The sequence below is a fragment of the Crotalus tigris genome, unplaced genomic scaffold (genome assembly GCF_016545835.1).
Source record: "Crotalus tigris isolate CLP2741 ecotype Arizona unplaced genomic scaffold, ASM1654583v1 scf7180000018124.1459596, whole genome shotgun sequence".
NCBI classification, from domain to species: Eukaryota; Metazoa; Chordata; class Lepidosauria; order Squamata; family Viperidae; genus Crotalus; species Crotalus tigris.
In genome coordinates this window covers 1064947-1087160 of record NW_024096836.1, presented here as the reverse complement: position 1 = coordinate 1087160, position 22214 = coordinate 1064947, and the positions used below count along the sequence as shown (strand labels likewise).

Here is a 22214-nt window from a genome sequence, read left to right as displayed (position 1 = left end):
TTCATATATAGTTGTTTATTTTCTGATTTGGTGAATAGTCTGAAAACTAGACTACTTTAATAATTTAAAGCACAAACATTGGAAAATATTTCATTTTTTAACCCCAAATGTTCTAATCTTTTGGAAAACTAAACATAATTTAGGAGACAAGGAAATAAGAGTATGCTGGCAAGGATCAAGAGCAGCCTGTCTGAGTATTTTTGTACCTGCAGCCAAACATGATCTGAGAGTTTTTCTCATGAAGCAGATCTTTTTGAAACTAACTGCTTACCATTTAATTTTGGCCTTTAGTTTTCTTATCACAACTTTGACCGCAGTAATCATGATGATGATGACATCCGTAACTGTGTGGCCCTCAACTTCGCATCCTTGCAGTGGGTGCCTCTGCAATGTGAAATTAAACTGGACTGGATCTGCAAATTGCCCAAAGGTGACTGGGATTGTAATGAGGCAGGGAGGGAGCAGAACAAGGGAAGTGATGAGATTGTACAAAGCACAAGGTATTGGAGATAAGATTTGGACATGGTTTGCATTCTTAATTCCATTCTCAATTTGGAGGATTGAATGCTTATGTACTTATGAATACTGTTAGGCATCTTTATCACAATTTTTGCTGTTTATTTCTTCATTTCTATATGTCTTTAAACATGACATTTTAAAGAGGATTTATTAATTATTTTAGTTAAGTGAAAAATGCCTACTAGCAGTCAGTTAGTTTTGAGAATGTCCATTTAAGTACCGTAGACTATATGAATAATATAGTTACAGATGTGTGCTTGAGACTGAGACCGTTTTGCCCCATTTGATTTACCAGGTTAACTTTTTTTGTTATGACTGACTTCAATTTTTAAAAATTCAGCATTATCCACTACACTTGCTTTTCTTTTAATGCTGTATTATTATGGCAGTTATTATCTAACTCACGAATTTATGTGAATAGCTCATTACTAATTGCTCTGAGTTTTGTCAATGAAGGACATAGAAGAGTACATAACTATTTTTAATAAAAAGGGAAATATTCACTTGCTTTATGGATGTTTTAAATAAAAAAATTAACTTTATTGCTTTCTTGAAAAAACTTTGATATGCTTGATGGGGATATGATCTGTAATGAAGACTGATCAATCATTCATTCATTCATTCATTCATTCATTCATTAGGGACTGAAGTGAAAGAACCAGAAACAACCATCCAAGGTGAGTACATCTAGTCCTATGTCTATATATCCTAATTTTGTTGCCCTCCCTCCTGTAAAGTTATATCCATTCCTTGATTTGTATACACAACAGATAAGAAAGTTACTGCTTTTGTTAGATTTTGTGGTTAATATTATACTTTAGGAATTTTATGAACTATGGATGTCAAGGCCTACATATATATGTTGTCCCCAATTCGGGTCTGAACCTGGTGTTGAGGCCGATGAAGAACACCAGACAGGAGGTGCAGGTTTTCTTTTCTTTTATTAAAGCGCTTCAAGAAAAGAGATCCTGGCCAAAATGCCAAGGAACCTCAAACCACAGAATTAAGAAAGCTTTATTGATTTCCAATAAAGCAGAAGGCGGGATAAGGTGAGCTATATAAGAAATATATAATAAACATTTTAATAATGATCTAACAATTATTCTATTGGTTTCTAACAGTCCCTATTCCTAAGCCTTAGCTATTGAATGCTTCAGGAGTTATCTAATACAAATGTTCCCAACCTTTTGGGCACCAGGGATCGGTTCCATGGAGAAAGTTTTTTTTCACGGACAGGAAAGTGCATGGTTTTGTGTGCTGCCTGCATCCCAAGGATGGGGCTTTGCTTGTTTGTGCAGATTGGTTGCTGGCATAGTACTTGTCCACGGACCCGGGGTTGGGGAACTGTGTTCTAATACACATTCTATTTGCTTCAGGCCATCTCTATTTCTAACTTTTAGCTAAACTATACAAGATACCTAACTCTTTGTTATTTTTATCAGCTTCTAAACCACCCAGTATTGTTACAAGCTTTACATGTGCATATTCCCTGTGAATAAGCATTTTTTATTCTTGCTAGACAAACTCCACAATTACAGGCTTCCCGGTTTTCTTTCAGGTGTATGCCATAACTTGGCTTTGTTTTGGCATCCAGACTATCATTCAGATGTGGTAGTGTCTCACATTATCAGTAGACTGTTGTAGATGGCAATATAGATTATTTTTTTAAGAAAAGGAATTATATATTTTTTTCAGCAAGTGATTGGTTAAGGGTCTTTGTTAATCAACTAAAACTAGAAAGGATTTGATATCTAGAAGTTGGGTGGACTTGCAGATGCCTAATATGTATGAAGCAGTTTTAAGAGACCTGCTATGTAGATTAAGTGCTCTGAGAAAGCGCAGATCCCTACGTGCCAAGGGAAGGAGGCAATAATCAATGTCAACAAGGCCTTATCTCAAAAAGACAGACCAGCACTTGGGGCAACAGAGGAAAAAGTTGATTAAAATGAAATGGGGATGGCTTTTGTGGGCATACATATGAGCATATTATGATTATGGTATCTGGAATCATATGTGATCTGGAAAAACTGAAAAAGAAAAAAAAATTGCCTGAAGCTGGACATAGCCTTTATTTTTACTGTATAATACTGATCTAATCCTGTGGCTCCAATATGTTATATTCAGCACAAATTCCATTTAATGTAAATGTTTATGGGAGTTGCAACTTCCAATGGTTCTTAAAACAATAAGAAAATGAAGTGTGTTGAAACTCCTCTCTTATGGGGCAGGAAGTGATTTTTCTATTATGAATTTGATTTTGATTCAGAAACAAGTTATGTGTTGTAGATTGACCCAGCATGACATTTATTTTACTCGGTATGTTCTATCTTGTAGTTCTACCATGTAGGTTATATTTAATACATTTTATTGAGTGTGGATTACTGACCAGACTCAGAGAATTTGATTTGACATTTATTTTATTATGGTTGAGAAACATATTGCAATTGGAATCAAATTCCAGTCAGTCCCATTCACTGTGTACAATGATGATAGATGAAGGGGATTCTACTCTAACAATATTTGGATGGCAAGAAATTTATGGTCAAGATATTGTGTTCATAAATATTATATTCTAATAATATTCACCTATGTTAGTTTATGAACAGAAATTTGATACAATTTAGGTGAAACCTGTTCATTCACCAATACTTCAGGATTTTTAAGTCTTCTCTTAGAACAAGGGGCTTCAAACTTGGCCCTTTTATGACTTGTGGACTTCAACTCCCAGGAATCTGGGATTGAAGTCCACAAGTCATAAAAGGGTCAAGTTTGAAGAGCCCTGTCTTAGAAGAACAAAAATAAAAATAAAAATTGAAAAGCTAAGTAAAAGACATGATTCCCTCAGTGATTATTTGCTGCATCATTGATTTTTATACAGCTAAAAAACACTAAGACAGACCAGTTATTTTCTCACTTTGTCTGCAGGGAGTAATGAGTGGTTAAAGTTTCAGGATGCTGAATATAAATTCTTTGATCACCATTCAACTTGGGTGCAGGCTCAACGGATTTGCACATGGTTTCAAGCTGAGTTGGTGTCAATTCATAGTCAAACTGAATTGGATTTTTTGGGCCAAAACTTGAAGAAGGTAGGATACTATCTAAAATGCTATGAGGGGATGAATTCATGTCAAATTGGTATTTTGTTGTGTTAGGGATTATAGGGATGTTTCAAGATCAGAAAAGACATCATATTTCCATCCATCCAAAACAACTCTTTTATGGAAAAAAACAAAAATGAAAGAAGTAAGAAATACATAAGATTTATAAAAAGAACACAAAGTAGTTTTGATTTCCTCTAGAAAAAAAAAATCTGTGGAGGATGGGCTGCCCCGGATAATAGTTCTATAGCCTATAACAAGAAAGAGAGCGTTGATGATTGGTAAGAGAGAGGATGGGAGGGTGGTCTGGAGGAAGACATCAAAAACAAAACTCTATTTATATCATAACTTAATTTTGCAAATTTGGACAGGTATTATAGAATATTTTTATTGCTATTTAATTATTAACAAAAAAGCAAAAAAGCAAAACACAAAAATAATAATTTTGAAATGCATATATTGTTAAAGAGAAGAGAAAAAAAGACCATATAAATGTACTTTAACAAAAAAAGTGAAAAATAGGACATAGAAACAAATAGTATGATATGTCATTGTAACAGTAAATTGTTGCAACTTCATATTTGCTTATCTTATGCAAATGTTATTCAATGTACTTCGAATAAATTTATACAACTATCATTTTTATGTTATTGCATAAATATATTCTCTATAAATGAATGCTATATTTCATTTTTTTAAAAATATATCATTGATTTTTTTTAACATATTCACTTTAATATTTGGTAAATAGCGTGTTATCTGTGTTTACATTTAAAAACAATCTATAACAATTAATTTCTATAATTCCTTAATCCACACTGTAGCTTTCTTTGATTTTCTCTTCTTCCAATAATATTCTCTTTTTCCAAACTTAAATTAGTACATTTCTGAATATTTTGATAGATAATTGAATATAAACATTTTTCCAGTATTTAACAACCATATCAATATAAAGCTTCTTTTCTAAGTAATCGTCTTAATTACCTCATCATAAATCCTGTTTTCAAAGTTCTTATTTAGATTTGTTTTCCCCATAATTTCAAAACATTCTTACCAGTTAAGATTTTCTCAGAGTTAATTACACTTATTAAATCTTTTCCCTCAAGCCATCCCAGCAGTTTTACATTTCTCATATCTTAAAAAGAAAAAAGAGAAAAAAAGAGAAAAAAAAGAAGGAAATAATATACTACTTGAAAAACATATCCCTCTTAAGCTAAAATACATTTATATCCAAAATTTTCTATTCTTTTTAACCATATTCAAGTAAATGTTTAATCTTTAAATATTCCACCTAATAAATCCAATCATCTAATCTTTTGAATCTATTCAGAACATTCTTATCAACTGAAATTTTCTCCAGATCAATTACATTTAAATATCTAAAACCTTTCCCTCATATAAACCATCCCAACATTTTTATATTTCTCATATTATAAAAATAAATAAATAAAGTAAATTAAAAAAATATTATGTTACTTGAGGGGCCTGTCCCTCTTAAACTAAAATACATTTATATCCAGAATTTTTCTATTTTTTTAACCATCTTCAAACAAATGTTTAATATTCCATCTGATAGGTCCCATCTTCAAATTTCTTAATTCTAACTTTAGTCTTTTTTTTTCCAAATATCTTTCCTAATCAGTATGCTTCGCTGGACCAAAAAAGTCTTCCCATAGTCTTGTACATGTTGTCGTAGGTACAAGAGACAAATCCAATAAAATGTTTTTGTGGGAGGGTTTCACCCCTTCGTATTCATTGAAAATCTTTTTCTTTCTTTCTTTCTTTCTTTCTCTCTCTCTCTCTCTCTCTCTCTCTCTCTCTCTCTCTCTCTCTCTTTCTCTCTCTTTCTCTCTCTCTCTTTCTCTTATCATTTTTTGTCTCTCAAGTTCTCATAGTTCTCCTGACAGCTCTGTAATCCATTTTGTAAAATCTTTTTTCTTGTCCTCAGACTTATTTTGCAATCTTGAGGTGTAGGTTATCTTTTCCATGTCCAATATTTCCTGCAAGTTTTTCTCCGCCTGGGTTAAATCATAATTCCTTCCATTGTTGAGTTCCATCTGTAAATCTCTTTCCTCTGGTTTATATTCAGTTATCTGCTTTATCTGATCGCTCTCTATTTTTATTTTCTTAGAGTTTTTTTGTTGTAAGGTTAAATTGAAGATGTGTTCATTTAAATTTTCAAAGTTGTTTTTAATTTCCTCATAGTTTGAAATCATTGTCATTTGAATTAGTTGCAACACAGCATACATTTCCTCCTGGAAGGTATTTGTTTTTTCTTGATACGTTCTTTCTGCATGTCTCTGATGTTCCATGATAGCCAAGAATCAAAGTTTTCATTTCTCTGCAAGCAGCTTTAAAGTCACAATTCTATAAGTATTTATAATCCAGAAAGGTTAATTTTGTTTCTAGTTCTTGCCTTGTAAATAGCCCCAAATGTTTTCTTTTTGTTGCAGCTGTTCTCTATTTAGTTAAGATGTTGAAGGTCACAAAAACAAGATATCTTTTACTGGGCTTTCTGTCTGTTCCTGTACTAGAGCAATTACAGTGGTATATTTTTCTCCACCACTAGTTGTCAGCACCAGATTGTTTTTTTCAATTTTTAAAACAAATAATTACTTTCTTCTGTTTTCAATAATATTTTGAAAAGAAAATCTTAACAAATTCCACCAGTTTCAAACTTATCCAGATTTAAGTCTTATATTCATTTCATTTCAATATATTTCTGTCCCCCATAAAAGTTTAATTCATCACTTTCTTCTGTGGGAGGGTGGGACAAAGCTCCTCCTCCTTTTCATTTTTGAAGGATTTTGCTTCTTGGTATTTTTTCCCCCAGGAAATAAATTATCAAATAGAAGTGAAAAAAATCAATGTTCTTACCCAGTTCCAATCATGTTGTTTACAATCAAGCTTAAATTAGTGCTTTTTGGCTTTGGCTGCTTGTAGCTTGGGATAGACCCTGGAATGAAGCTAGCCTTTCTTCTGCTGGTTTCTGGAGGGCTTTTCCCAGCCAACCGGACCGACTGCCATCTCTCCATGGTTGACGGGGCAATCCTCCTTCTTTGTTGCCTTTCCAGGGCGACTTCAGGCCCATTTAGGGTCCCCTAGCAGAGAGAAATCAGCCATAGGATGCGGAGCAATGCAATCCCTTGGCTGTCACACTAACTGTGCAAAACTGCAAGCTGAATGCTATATTTAATTATAGTTGTCTATATAAGTCTACATCTATAAGCAATTTGCTTGTAAGTAGCAAGTATAACACATTTTCAATCTGTTGACTGAAAGAGACCATACCTTTATCTTTCTAATGGTGAAGTATCAGTCTTAGCCAAGTAAGAGTGTGGGGAATCCATTTATGTTGTCCAAATTCCATGTACTAGGTATACAGTTCAAAACAATATTATCCTGCAAAAAATTTAGTTTTTGTTGCACAATTTTATTTATACAATCCACCACTTTCTTGCCAAACTTGGTAAATAGAAAATATTGTGGAAACATATGTTTTAAAGAAGCATTATCCTTACTACATCTTCTGTTTTTAATAGTCCTTTTCTATATAAATGTAATGGAGTCCAATAAATGTAAGTGTTCAGAGTGTAGTGTATGCATATTTTAATTCAAACACAGCCAATTGTGTTGACTTCTTATTTTAAGTTAAAAAAAAACTATTTTCCCATTTATGTGTTACAGTACTTTATATTCCAGTGCTGTTGGTAAATGAGTATATGTTTTGAATATACAAGTTCTCAGATTCAGTTTCTGGCATTTTCAGCTGAAGGATTAAGGATTAATATACACAATTATTTTTATTCTATTTTTAAAAGTACTTACAAACAACATAGCACTAATGAGACCATGCTGTTGGAATGATCCTAATACTAATATAATTTTCCTAATGGAAGGGCTAGGTAACTTTTAGCCATGAAGTGATCCTATTAAACTGTATAATTTAGCCTTCTACACTAGGTGCATATTAGATGGCTTCAACGAAAAAACCCCATCATCTTTAGCCAGATCAGTGGGCAAGCTGGCTGAACTGAGTGGAAGTTTTAATTCAGAACATCTGAAGAATGCCAAACTATGGAAGATTGCCAGATATAATATGGTTTTTTTAGGTGATGTAAAGTGCTTTTTTTAAATAAATACCGGGCTAGACAAAACATTTTTTTATATAAGAGAGCTTGTTGTGTGCAGTTATGATTTCATGTATAGGTAAGTTATATGGGGACTGAAGCCTTACTTAAGATGGATCTGGGTAGATTTGTGTGCATTTGCAGATCAACTTACATTGATATTTTATTCTGCCTTTCTTCATGAATATACACGGTATATGTAAGATTATATAAAAGCATGTTTGATCCTTGAAAACGTAATAGAGAATTAATAACCTTAAAGAGAGATTGGTGGAATTGTGATTGAAGACTGCAATGTCAACAATTATTTAGTAGTATGTGAGGCATATTTCATCAAAAACTAGAATAATGAAAGGAGGAGGCCCAGGATGGCATATTTAGTCACAACAGGTAATTTGACATTGGAGAGAAATGATTAGTTCTTTTATTCTCATTCTCCCTCTTACTCATGATGATATTTCTAATGCCAAAATGTACAATCCTTGACCAGTTTTCAAGAGGTCAGGAAGAACATTGGTGGATTGGATTAAACACCTATGAGAACGATGGACGGTTTCGGTGAGTTTTCTGTGTTCCTCATTAACACCTGTCGCTGCTCTAGAAATGTTTTTCTTTCTTGCATTCACCTTTGCTTAAAATATGAAAGCCTCCCTCTGTGCCATTTACTTCCTCCAGATGGTCTGATGATTCTCTGTTGAATTTCATCTCATGGGCACCTGGTAAACCACGGCTTATTAACAAAGAAAGGAAGTGTGTGTACATGACAGCTAGCAGAGGTTAGTAGTAGATATTCATGGAATTGCTTTACATTTCCAAATGATAATTGATTTATTTCTTGATTCCCTTTACTGTGTCTTTGGCCAATTGGAATATGGCATAACACAGGGGTCCCCAACCCACAGTCCACAGTCCACTACTGGGCCTTGAGCCATTTGGAACTGGGCAATAGAAGCTGTGGGTGAGTGTGCATGCATGTGTGTGCATCCCTACTCGTACAAGCAGTGGGTAAGTGTGTGCGTGTGTGCTTCATTTGCATGAGTGGTGGGCACACATGGCTGCCACTTGCACAAATATAGGTTCATACTGCGCGCTTGCCCACTGCTCGTACAGAACCATCCCCTCTTCCCCCACCCGCCATTCTGCAAAGTCAGAAAGGTTGGGGAACTCTGACATAACATACTGCTTTCTTTGTTCCTGGCACTTTTCCTGAAGTTGGTGCTTGGTCGACAAAAAATCATGTCAATAGTCCCATGATGTTTGCAGAAACCAGAATGTGACTCTGGCAGAGGGCCCAGCTCCAGATGATTTAGCAGAATTTTTGCAAGGTTTTTTTTCTGCAACGAATAGTAAGGTTCCTCAGTAATTATCACATACAAAATTGTATAATGTAATAAACAAACATGAACATAAAGCAATAAGAGATTATATACTGAAGCTATGGGTTACCAGTTTAACTTGCATCATTATTTGTTTCTGCATTCTATATGCACCTGAGCAAAAATGTGCTACTTTACAGGCAACAAGAAGGAATTCATCTGAGTGCTATAGAAAGTTTGTTTACAGAACCATAATTTACATTATAGATTCCTATAGCATTTGCAATAGAGAACATGGCTTAACTATTTCAGTCAACTCTAAGCATGGAACCTGCTGTCTGGCAAAACAGATGGAAGGATAATAAATTGATCTTGCAAGAAACGTTCGTAATTTTTAGGAGAATCCAACGTGGTGAAATGTTTATTAGTTGAAGATTCAAAATAAGTCTTTAACATCCATCATTATTGGAAAATTAAGTTTAAGTTAATTGTCAGTCAGTATTCTGGACTTGTCTGTTTATCAATACAAAATTGTGCAAGTGTCCTCAATTTTCAGCTAAGTCTGGTTATTGTCTGAATAAATAATAGTGTAAAATGCATTAAAATAAAATTGATAAACATTTTCCAACTAGGAGAGATTGAAACCATATCTTGCAAGGAACTTATTAACAGTTAAACATTAAAAAGCTAGCAGGTCAATTAACCATCCAAATGTTCCTTTTATATTAGTTAACAGAACAGACTCTTACCAGTTTTCACAGGGTAAGAGACTGAGAAAGTTTCCTTCTTAAGAACCTGAGAGATGAATTGGATTCAGAAAGCAAAACAAAGCAGCTGCTGAGATTTCTATATCCTATTTCTTAGAACATATCTTGTTAGAAGAATCTTATTTTCTGTGCAGGTAGTGCAAGTAAGAACTTATTCTTACTCTTTGTAAGAATATTCTTACTCTAATATTCTTAGCTGGCAAGACCAAATCATTTTCATTTCTAATCTCTATGTGGCAGAAGAAAGCACTCTTCCATCCAGCTTTAGGGACCTCTATAAGAACTCCTTGTTAAACTCCCCCCCACCTCTTTTACTCCTGCAGTTCTTTTCATGTTTCCTTTAATTTTCCATCCTGTCTTCCTTATGGATGGCCATGGCCTCAGAAAGTTTCTGGATTACCTTGAGAGAATATTTGAATAGTTGGGGTTGCCCTTCTCAGAGTTTGGCTCTTCAAGAGCAGCCTGGCCAGGTTATAATATCTCCTTCCCACAGACCAGATAATTCTTCTTCCCGGATAATTCTTCTTGACATGGTGATATGGAAAGCAGCACTGATTTCTTTTATTGTACTACTTCTTGATGTCCTTATCATCCTGGGGGATTGGAATGCTAAAGTAGGAAGCCAAAAGATAACTGGAATAACAGGCAAGTTTGGCCTTGGAATACAAAATGAAGCAGGGCACAGGTGGATAGAATTTTGTCATGAGAATACGATGGTCATAACAAACACTCTTTTCCAACAACCCAAGAGATGGCTCTACACATGGACATCACCAGACGGTCAACATAGAAATCAGATTGACTATGTGCTCTGCAGCCAAAGATGGAGAAGCTCTATACAGTCAGTAAAAACAAGGCCAGGAGCTGACTATGGCTCAGATCATGAGCTTCTTGTTGCAAAATTTAGGCTTAAATTGAAAAAAGTAGGGAAAAACACTAGGCCACTCAGGTATGAACTAAATCATATCCCTGATAAATATACAGTAAAGGTGACAAATAGATTTAAGGAATTAGATCTGATAGACAGAGTGCCTCAAGAACTATGGACGGAGGTTTGCAGCATTGTACAAGAGGTAGCAATTAAAACCATCCCAAAGAAAAAGAAATGCAAGAAAGCAAAATGGCTGTCTAAGAAAGCTTTGCAAATAGCTAAGGAAAGAAGGGAAGCGAAAGGCAAGGGAGAAAGAAAAATATATACCCAATTGAATGCAGAATTCCAGAAAATAGCTAGGAGAGATAAGAATGCCCTCTTAAAGTGCAAAGAAATAGAAGAAAACAATAGAATAGGGAGAACCAGAGATTTCTTCAAGAAAGTTGGAGATATGAAGGGAACATTTCATGCAAAGATGGGCATGACAAAGGACTAAAATGGCCTGCAGGGACCTAACAGAGGCAGAAGAGATTAAGAAGAGATGGCAAAATTACACAGAAGAACTATACAAGAACGAGCTTAATGTCCCTGATAACCACGATGGGGTGGTCACTGACCTCGAGCCAGACATCCTAGAATGTGAAGAGAAATAGGCCTTAGGAAAGCTGAGCAACAACAAAGCTAGTGGAGATGACAGTATTCCAGCTGAGCTATTCAAAATCTTAAAAGACGATGCAGTAAAAGTGTTACACTCAATTTACCAACAAATTTGGAAAACTCAACAGTGGCCACAGGATTGGAAAAGGTCAGTTTACATTCCAATTCCAAAGAAAGGCAATGCCAAAGAATGTTCAAACTATTGCACCATTGCGCTCATTTCACATGCAAGTAAAGTTATGCTTAAAACCCTACATTGTAGACTCCAGCAGTATGTGGATCGAGAACTTCCAGAAGTACAGGCAGGATTTTGAAGAGGCAGAGGAACTAGACATCAAATTGCCAAAATACGTTGGATCATGGAGAAAGCTAGGGAGTTCCAGAAAACATCTGCTTCATTGACTATGCTAAAGCCTTTGATTTTGTGGATCACAACAAATTGTGGCGAGTTCTTAAAGAGATGGGAGTACCAGACCATCTTATTTGTCTCTTGAGAAACCTATATGCAGGTCAAGAAGCAACAGTGAAATCTGGACACGGAACCACCAGTTGATTCAAAATTGGAAAAGGAGTCCGGCAAGGCTGTATTCTGTCGCCCTGTCTATTTAAGTTATATGCAGAGCACATCATGAGAAAGTTAGGGCTAGATGAATCAAAAGTTGGAATTAAGATTGCCGGAAGAAATATTAACAATCTAAGATATGCAGATGATACCATTCTAATGGCAGAAAGTGAAGAAGAATTAAAGAGCCTCCTGATGCAGGTGAATAAGGAGAGTGCAAAAGTTGGCTTGAAACTCAACATTAAGAAAACCAAGATCATGGCATCCGGCCCTCTCAATTCCTGGCAAATAGATGAGGAAGAAATGGATGTAGTGACAGATTTTATCTTCCTGGGCTCCAAGATCACCACAGATGGGGACTGCAGCCAAGAAATTAAAAGACGCTTGCTTCTGGGGAGGAAAGCTATGGCAAATCTAGACAGCATACTAAAAAGCAGAGACGTCACCCTGCCAACAAAAGTATGTATAGTCCAGGCCATGGTTTTCCTAGTTGCAATGTATGGTTGTGAAAGTTGGACCATAAGAAAGCCTGAGCACAAAAGAATTGAGGCCTTTGAACTATGGTGCTGGAGAAGACTCCTGCGTGTCCCCTGGACTGCAAGGCGATCAAACCGGTTACTCCTAGAAGAGATCAATCCTGACTGCTCTTTAGAAGGCCAGATCCTGAAGTTGAAACTCAAATACTTTGGCCACCTAATGAGAAGGAAGGACTCACTGGAGAAGGGCCTAATGCTGGGAAAGATTGAGGGCAATAGAAGAATGGGACTACAGAGAATGAGGTGGCTGGATGGAGTCACTGAAGCAGTAGACGTGAGCTTAAGTGGACTCCAGAAGATGGTAGAGGACAGGAAGGCCTATCGGACACGACTTCGCAACTAACAACAACTACTACTACTACTTCGGATAAGCTCTTTCAAGAGCTGAGGAAATCAAGGGGACAGAGTATAATGGAGGATTTCCTCAGGAACCACCCTCTATATGGACAGGAATTCTCTCCAAATGTTTCTGTTTGATGCAGTCTTCCCTCAATTCCACAAAGCTAATTTTTCACTCCCAAGAAATTGACTGCATAGATACTCAGGAAAATTAAATGCTATCTTGTCCAACCTCTTATAAATGTACTGGCTATCTAAATGACCTATGATGGCGGGGGGGAGGGTCAAGAAATTTTTGACACATCCAATTGCAGATATCCCCTTCCCAGATGCAGTGAACATGACTCATCATGGCAAAGTGAATTTTACCAGATGCAGAGAGAAAGGGTCTTCCATTGCAGTTAACTAATATTAGCCTATAAACCATCTCCAAGACTTTAAAGGTTCTGCCAGTATAGGTAATCCTCAACTTGCAATAGTTCATTTAGTGACCATTCAAAGTTACAGTGGCACTGAAAAAAGTGACTTATGGCTGTTTTTCACACTTAGAACCATTGCAGCATCCCCCATGGTCACATGATCAAAATCCAGAGGCTTGGCAAGTGGTTCATATTTATGACAATTGCAGTGTCTCCGAAGTTATGTGATAAGTTTTTGTGACCTTCTGATGAGCAAAGTCAATGGAGAATTCAGCTTCACTTAACAACCATGTTACTAACTTAACAAATGCAATGAATCATTTTACAACCATGGCAAGAAAAGTCATAAAATGGGGCAAACTCACTTAACAATCTTTCACTTAGCAACACAAATTTTGGTCTCAACTGTGGTCATAACTCAAGGACTACATGTACTTGCCCAATTCATCTCCCTGATTTCATGGACTGAGACTTCAGTGAATGAGGAAAACATCCCCATAAGAGATAGAAATGATGGAGCTTATTTCATTCCTTCCTCTCCTCTAGGTACTGTTGAATTATTTATATAAAGCTTCAAGATGGGTGACCTCCTTTGTTATGAACATTTCTGAAGTTCTCGCAAAACTGCAGTTTCTATCTCATTCTTTCCAGATAGGAGATTTTTTTTTTAAAAAAAAAAGACAGCAATTTCAACAAATGTAAAGAAAAAAAAAGATTTTCTTTTTAAAAAAAATCCCATAACAGAAAGGCTGAAGTCTTTTTTTCTTGCTTTTTTTCAATTAGCCATGTGCCAAAATTGGTACCCTTGTCCACCATGGAGAAACTTTGTGCAATGCATCAAGCTCATAGAAATGTTTATAGTGGTTGCCTCCTTTCCTGCCTTTGTTCTTATTTCCTTGCTATTAAAGTACTATAGTTTCTTCTCTCCCTACTTTCCATTCTCCTTTTAACAACTGGGATGCAATTAACCATTAATGTGGAAATGTGTGTAAAGTTCCTTTCATTTATATTTTATTTTAGTGATGAGGGTCTACATGACTTTTCAGACACAGCTGGTAAGAGAGGAAACATCCTAAGTTTCATATTTTGAGTTTTTCTCTGCCAGAATTTTAATACAAAGCCTTGGCAGCATTTATTAGTGCAGCATTTTCTTTGAGAGGGCCACTGTGTTCTGGCATCCCTTGGATGAAGCTCAACACCATCTTTTTGATCCTCTGCAGAGGATTGGGGTGACCAGAGATGCCTCACTGCTCTGCCTTATATTTGCAAGCGTACCAACACCACCACTGTGCAGCCTTCCTTGCCGTCGCTACCTGTACCAACTCCTGGCAGCTGTGCCCAAGGGTGGCATGCTTTTATTAATAAGGTACTCAGATCACACTATTATAATTCATTAATGGGAACAATCTGAGAGGAAATTATATGTATGTGTGTCCTCTTTAAACTATATATGTGAGAAGAAAAATAAGTTCTGTGGAGAATACTAAAACCGTTTCTTCACAAATATCCCTATTCTTGCCATCAGAACAGTTTCCAGAAAGTCTGAGTAGAATTACCCTTTCCCTACTTAATGATTAGAATATAAGAATAAATGAATCAAGGAGCTAGTGCAGTAAAATGGTAAACTATGGTTGATGAAACCTTTGACTGAAATCCTAGTATGGTTCACTTGACATCAGCCATTACTGGTTGGTCTATACTACCTCATTAGGTGTTGCAAGAAGAAAAAGTGTACTTTATCTCTTGGGCAATTTTAGAGAAAGAGAAGAATAATAAGAGGAGCAATAGTGAATTACTGTAAACAAATCTGAACCAAAAAGATTCCTCCACATTCTGTTTATTTTTTCTCTCTGTTGTGAAACACCATGTATAGTGCTTTAGGATCTACAGTCAAGAAAAAGTGACATGGATGGAGGCAAAGCGGAAATGTGAAATTCAGGGAGGTATATTGGCTACTATTTCAAACCATCTTGAGCAAGGTAGGTTTTATTCAAGGGTGTTTGAGTACATGTACACAAAGAGATGCTTGTTCTGCCTCTGAAAAGTAGACAGGATTTGGACCCAGAATAGATAGGAAAGTTCCTCAAGAGAAAAAAATCCTTTTGATAAGGGAGAAGGCAGTTTTATTGGGAAAATTCACCTAGTGAAATATCTGTGGGGAAGGTATGGGGAAGCAGATAGTGAAACTACTGTAGTGACCTCACAATGCAAGTTCTTTTTGTACATGACTTGAGAAGTTACATGCACATACTAAAAGGGTGGGACTTGTGTTGTAACTACACAATGCTGCCTCTACAAGTTATGTAAAAAGTAAACATAGGGTCAGTCATAAAGGATTCAAATGTCTATATACCAACACACAGTGTATGAACAATAAACAGGGTGAACTAGAAATTCAGGTAAATGAGAGCAGATATGATATCATTGCCATTACAGAAACTTTTTGGGATGAAACCCACAAATGGAACACATAGCTACAGAGATTTAAATTATTTAAAAGAAACAGACCAAATAAAAGAGGAGGTGAAGTAGCTCTCTTTATAAGAAATAACTATCTCTCTATAGAAGTAGAAAATAACAATGATGAAAATTGTCTTGAATGCATTTGGGTCAATACAAAAGGGGAAACAATGACATTGCCCTAGGTGTATACTATAAGCCACCCAGCCAAACAGAGGAAATAGATAAAGTTTTTGCTAGTCAGCTAACTAAGGTATGTAGGAAATCACAATAGTAATGGGGGACTTTAATTATCCTGACATCAATTGGGAGACAAACTCTGCACCAAGTGGAAGATCAAAAAGATTCCTGACAAACCTAGCAGACAACTTTGCCTGCCAAAAAGTAGAGAAGGTAACTAGAGGATTAGCCATATAGGATCTAATTCTCACTAACAGAGATGAAATAATAGAAGGTGTTGAAGCCACAGGAACCTTGGGGGAATGATCATGCAATATTGGAATTCAACATTATGGAAGCACAAGCAAAAGAACACAGTCAAACTAGAATCTTGGACTTTAAGACAGCTAATTTCAATAAACTTAGAGCTTGGGAAGGATTCCATGGATGAGAATCCTCATAGGGAAAACAACTCAAGAAGCTTGGGAAATTTTGAAAAGTGAGATTATAAAAAGCACAATACCAAGGAAGAAGAAAAATAACAGCTCTCAAAAGAAACCAGTATGGCTGCATAAAGAATTCTGATAAATTGAAAGACAAAAAGTACAAGTATAAAAAATGGAAAGGGGCACATAACTAAGGCAGAATATCAGCAAATAGCCTGAGCCTGCAAAGATGAAGTGAGGAAAGCTAAGGCTCAAAATGAACTAAGGCTTGCGACAAAAGTCAAAAATAACAAAAAAAAGCTTCTTTCAACATGTAAAAAACAAGAAAAAAAGTTAAGGAAATGATTGGTCCATTAGTGGGAGAAAGTGGCAAGAAGGTGACAAGCACCAGGGAGAAAGCAGAACTACTCAACTCGTTTTTTGCATCCGTATTTGCGCAAAGGGAAAAAACAGTCCAACCTATCAAAAACAGTACCGTAAAAAACAGATTAGAAACATGAGTTGAGATAGGCAAGAAAATTATAAGTGAGCATCTGTCCATCCTAGATGAGTTCAAATCACCAGGACCAGATGGACTACACCCCAAGGTTCTGAAGGAACTGGCAGATGTGATCTCAGAACCACTGAACTATATCTTTCAAAGATCCTGGAGCACTGGAGAACTATCAGAGGACTGGAAAAGAACTGATGTAGTTCCCATGTTCAAAAAAGGGGAAAATATGGATCCAGGAAACTACAGACCTATCAGCCTGACCTCAATACCTGGGAAGATTGTGGAAAAGATAATCAAGCAATTAATTAGTGTTTGGTATGATCTGTTTTTGACAAAGCCAACAAGGGTTTGTCAAAAACAGATCATACCAAACAAATCTTATTGCATTCTTTGAAAAGGTGACAAAATTAGTGGACCAGAGGAATGCTGTGGATATAATTTACTTGGACTTCAGTAAGGCATTTGATAAAGTAGACCGCAGCCTACTACTTGATAAGATAGAAAAATGTGGGTTAGACAGCATCATCACCAGATAGATTCATAGCTGGCTGACCGGCCGTACTCAGCGTGTAGTCCTCAATGGAACTGCATCTACATGGAGGGAAGTTTGTAATGGGGTGCCCCAGGGCTCTGTTCTGGGCCCAGTGCTCTTCAACATCTTCATCAATGATTTGGATGAAAGGATAGATGGGGAACTCATCAAATTTGCAGACAACACCAAGCTGGCAGGAATGGTCAACACTCAAGAAGATAGGCTTAATATACAAAAGGATCTTGACAGACTTGAACATTGGATGCTATCTAATGAAATTCAAATGTGAAAAAAGTAAGGTTCTACATTTAGGCAAGAAAAACCAGATGAACAGGTATAGTATAAGTGGTATCTTGCTCAACTGTAGTAACTGTGAGAGGGATTTTGGAGTCCTAAAGGACCATCACTTTAATATGAGCCAGCAGTGTGCTGCACTGGCCAAAAAAGCCAATACAGTGCTAAGCTGCATTAACAGAGGGATAGAATCAAGATCATGTGAAGTATAATACCACTTTACAATGCTTTGGTAAGGCCACATTTGGAATACTGCATCCAGTTTTCCTCACCACAATGTAAAAAAGATGTTGAGACTCTAGAAAGAGTACAGAGAAGAGCAACAAAGATGACTAGGAGACTGGAATAGGGTATGTCTAGTTTAATGAAAAGAAGGACAAGGGGGGACATGATAGCAGCGTTCCAATATCTCAGGGGCTGCCACAAAGAAGAGGGAGTCAGGTTATTCTCCAAAGCACCTGAGGGTAGGACAAGAATCAATGGATGGAAGAGAGAAGCAACCTAGAACTGAGGAGAAATTTCCTGACATTTAGAACAATTAATCAGTGGAACAATCTGCCTCCAGAAGCTATGAATGCTCCAACACTAGAAGTTTTTAACATCTGTCCTTCTGAAAATGAGTTTCAGTTTGGAATTTCCAGAACAGTAAGATAAATAATCTTCCAGTTCACAGGAAGGAAAACAGTAGTTGTTTTTTTAACCAATGTGTGATAGCCAGAGATTCATCTGTTTCTTTTTTTGCCTCTCAGCTTTATAGTTAGTAATCTTTAGTATGGATAACTATCTTATCCCCAAAATGTTCTGTATTCTGCTTAGAAGAGATGTTCTCTGATAGACAGAACTTATTTTGTAGAATTTACTCCAAGAATATCTGAAGTAGTAATAAAGAAAGAAAGCTCTGAAGATATAAATATTGCATTTATTTTAGCTGTTGAATAACTAAACTAACATATTGTTTACTAGTCTAAATAGGACCATTGTAGAATAATTGTAGAGTCTCATTATTACCTGAAGTATATGCCAGAAAGTGACAGGATGAGTACCGTTTCAATCCAAGGCAAGCCTTTTTCTTATGCTATGCTCCAAACATACATTCAGAGGAGATAATATTGAACAATTCTGAACTGATGCCTTTAGCAGTACCAGCGTTAAAATAGTATTCTGACACCATCCAATGAAGCTCACAATGTATAAAATCTGTTAGCCTTTATTCTTCTTTATCTTGAATGTTGATCAGGGACTGCAGTTAAACAAGTAACAAAGCCAGGGAGGACACCAAATTTTATACTATGGACAACAGGGAAATACTAATAGTGTGGATAATGGAATTCAGCTTTTGAGTTCCTAGCTCCACTTGGAAAAATAGCACTATCTTCACTGCTTTTTCTCTAATCATATGCCAAGGACTTTCCATTCCTTTGTTTGCAGCTCTTATAACAACTTTTCTCCCAAACGTGACCTTTGATATATGGATTGGTCTCCATGATTCCAAGAAGGAATTTCTCTGGGTAGAATCTGAGGCTGTGAAGTATGTGAACTGGGCCCCTGGAGAACCATCTGGATATGGAACATCCATTGCTAGTGATCAGCCGGTGAGTTGAACTTCTACTGCTAATAGCATAATTAAGGTTCTGGATTAAGTAAAGTACAGGAAACGTATTCAGTCAAACAGGATTACAATTTCTGTTCAGGCTTCCCTGCCCACCACTGCAGAAGAAAAGGTTTTGCCTTGTGTATCTCTAGGATGCGGCTTTTGAATTTTAAAGAGTTGGTCAATCATGAAAGTGGCCTTTTGTGTATTTTCATAAACAAATGCAAACAATTTCTCTTCAAGCATTTGGCATGAATTTCAGAGAACATTTTTCTTTTCCCTCTAAATACATATATAATAAAAGTGGGGTTTTTTTGTATTAAATGATCTCTTAAAAATATTAAAACTTGCAGTTAGAGTTAAAACTAGTATCTAGGCCAGCATTCTATTACTTACAGTTTAACCAGCCACCTATTTTTTCAAAGATACGACCAGCGCATCTTGTAACACAGGTAGTTTTCAACTTACAATTGGTCATTTAATGATGGTTCAAAGTTATGTGAGACTCAGGAAAAAATAGCTTCCAATGTGTTCTTGAAATTATGATCTCCCAATTATCCCCAAGGCCATGTGATCGTATTTTAGGCATTTGGCAACCTGTTTGTCAAGAGTCATAATATGATTATGTGATTGCCATTTGCAATCTTCTCTGCTCATTTCACCAGAAATTCAATATGGAAGCCAGCAACAATAGTTGCAAGCTGCTGCCACTGAAGAAGGATTTCCCCTCCCCTCTATGCGAGGGGGGGGGAGACTCCTGCAGAGAAGGATGGAGAAACAAAGATCTTTGATATGTAAACTTTTTTCCAAGCCAGTGCCAGAATTTCCCCCATATATCATGGAGAGGAGAACTTTGGCACTGGACTAGAGAAAAGAAGTTTGCATCTTGAAGATCTGAGCTTCTTTCCAACCTTTCCAGCCAGAAAGCTACCAAATGTGATCTTTTTTAAAGGGTAGATATGCTTTTTCCAGCTTTTCTACTCTTAAGAAAAGCTTGCATTTGCTAGCTTTCTGCTTGGAAAACCAACAAATGCAAAGTTTCTAAAGAGTAGAAAGGCTGTTCAGAAACACTGAAGATCCATCCAGTGAAGAGAGGTAAGCACTTGAAAGCTGAGCTGCTGGTTGCACCTGCATTGCATTGGAATTTCCCAGAGGTTGCTGGGAAGAGCTGCTTGCTGTGAGTTTAGGGGGACTGAGACAAAGTCCAGTGGAGCAAGGTAGCTGAACTAAATATCTAAAACAGCAATAGTACATTCAGGCTAAGTGCACCTATGATTGTGATTTTATTTTATTTCAGAATGTCTGGCTTAGTTCAGTGAAATACTTGTTTTGCAGCTGTCTTTTGGGGTACTTTTTTCAAATTTGGATACTGTCCTAAACAAATTAGTAGTCTACATGGACAGATTGCTTATCTGGAGTCTCTAGTCTGTGCTCTTCAAGCAGAATTAGATATACAGCCATTATGCTCTATTGAGCTGCCACGCTACCAGCCCCCTCTACCACAAAGATCCTGCAGGAGAAAGGCAGTATGGATAAATGTGGGATCTGGCAGGATGAGAGCTGTGAACCACAAACACACAGCTTTCGCCATGTCCCTGCATAATAGATACAGTGCCCTTGCTGCCCTTAATAGGGATACTAAGGTGGCAGGTCAAGATAGTTGTGATGATGATAGCTCAAATTAACAGGGAATCATGGTATGAGACAAAGAACTTGTTTTGGTAGGGGAAAGTGTTAATCAGGTATTACACACCAGTCACACAAGAAGAGCAAGGTATCCAAAATGAGAAGCCACATTCTGGTTGGTGATTCAAATACAAGGGATGTAAATTTAGGAAAGGATATAGAGGTTTTGAAAGAGGTCTGGTGTCTGTCAGGTGCTACTGCCAACAGACACAAGAGGCGGTATTTTTAAGATAGTCAGGAAAGGCAATAAGAACTATGAGATTGATGGTATTGTACATCTTGGCACGAATGATCTGTCCCAAAAATATGTACTCTCTGTGCAGAATGATTTCCAGAATTTGGAGTAGGAGCTTAGTAGCATAAGATGTAGGCTTACTTTTTCAGAGGTTTTACCAGTATATAAGGAACAAAAAGAAAAAGGCCAGCATAAAACGGAGTTCAATATGTGGCTAAAGGAGTGGTGTAGGCTTTGGTTATATTAGTCACGATGTCTACTGCTGGTCCAATGAAGAACTGTACAAAAGAGATGGTCTGCATCTGTCAAAGAAAGGGACTGAATTATAGTTCCATAACAAGACTAATCAAACAGGTGGTAAGGAAGTAGGAAAACTCAGGCACCACACAGGTTATATAGAATAGAGGTCCCCAACCTTTTGGGCACCAGGAACCGGTTCCATGGAGAGAGGTTTTCCCATAGACCAGAGGCTGCATGGTTTTGTGTGCTGCCTGCATCACGCGGATGGGGCTTTGCTTGTTTGTGCGGACCAGTTGCTGGCATGTCATGGCCCGGTACTGGTCCACAGACAGAGGGTTCAGGACCCCTGATAGAGAAAGTAAACACAGGGTCAGTCAAAAAAGGACTCAAATGTCTATACACCAATGTATAGAGTATGAGCAATAAGCAGGGTGAATTAGAAGTTCAAGTAAATGAAGGCAGATATGATATAGTTGCTATTGTGGAAACTTGGTGAGATGAAACCCATAAATGGAACATACAACTAGAGGGGTTTAAATTATTCAGAGAAACAGACCAAATGAAAGAGGAGTTGGAGTTGCATTATATATAAGAAATAATAGGATCTCTACAGAAATAGAGCACAACAATGATGAAAACTGTCTTGAATAAATTTGGGTCAATATAGAAGGGGGGGGGAAATGACATTACCATAGGTGAATACTATAGGCCACTCAATCAAACAGAGGAAATAGATGAAGTTTTTGCTAGTCAGTTAACTAAGGTATGTAGGAAGCACATCACAATAATAATGGGGAACGTTAACTACCCCAACATCAACTGGGAGACAAACTCTGCACCAAAACTACGTGGAAGATCAAACAG

At 36.8% G+C, this 22214-nt stretch overlaps 1 protein-coding gene across 3 annotated transcripts in view; it reads left to right on the top strand.

The window, feature by feature from the left end:
* The window catches only part of MRC2 (mannose receptor C type 2), a 142326-nt gene that overhangs the window by 88465 nt on the left and 31647 nt on the right, over nt 1–22214 (top strand). For all 3 annotated transcript variants that reach the window (XM_039348178.1, XM_039348177.1, XM_039348179.1), the window contains exons 15-22: nt 292–430; nt 1161–1196; nt 3445–3605; nt 8238–8305; nt 8423–8523; nt 14435–14580; nt 15088–15193; nt 19027–19190. In XM_039348178.1, the coding sequence (XP_039204112.1) occupies nt 292–430; nt 1161–1196; nt 3445–3605; nt 8238–8305; nt 8423–8523; nt 14435–14580; nt 15088–15193; nt 19027–19190 (921 nt within the window). The remainder of the gene's footprint in view (nt 1–291; nt 431–1160; nt 1197–3444; nt 3606–8237; nt 8306–8422; nt 8524–14434; nt 14581–15087; nt 15194–19026; nt 19191–22214) is intronic.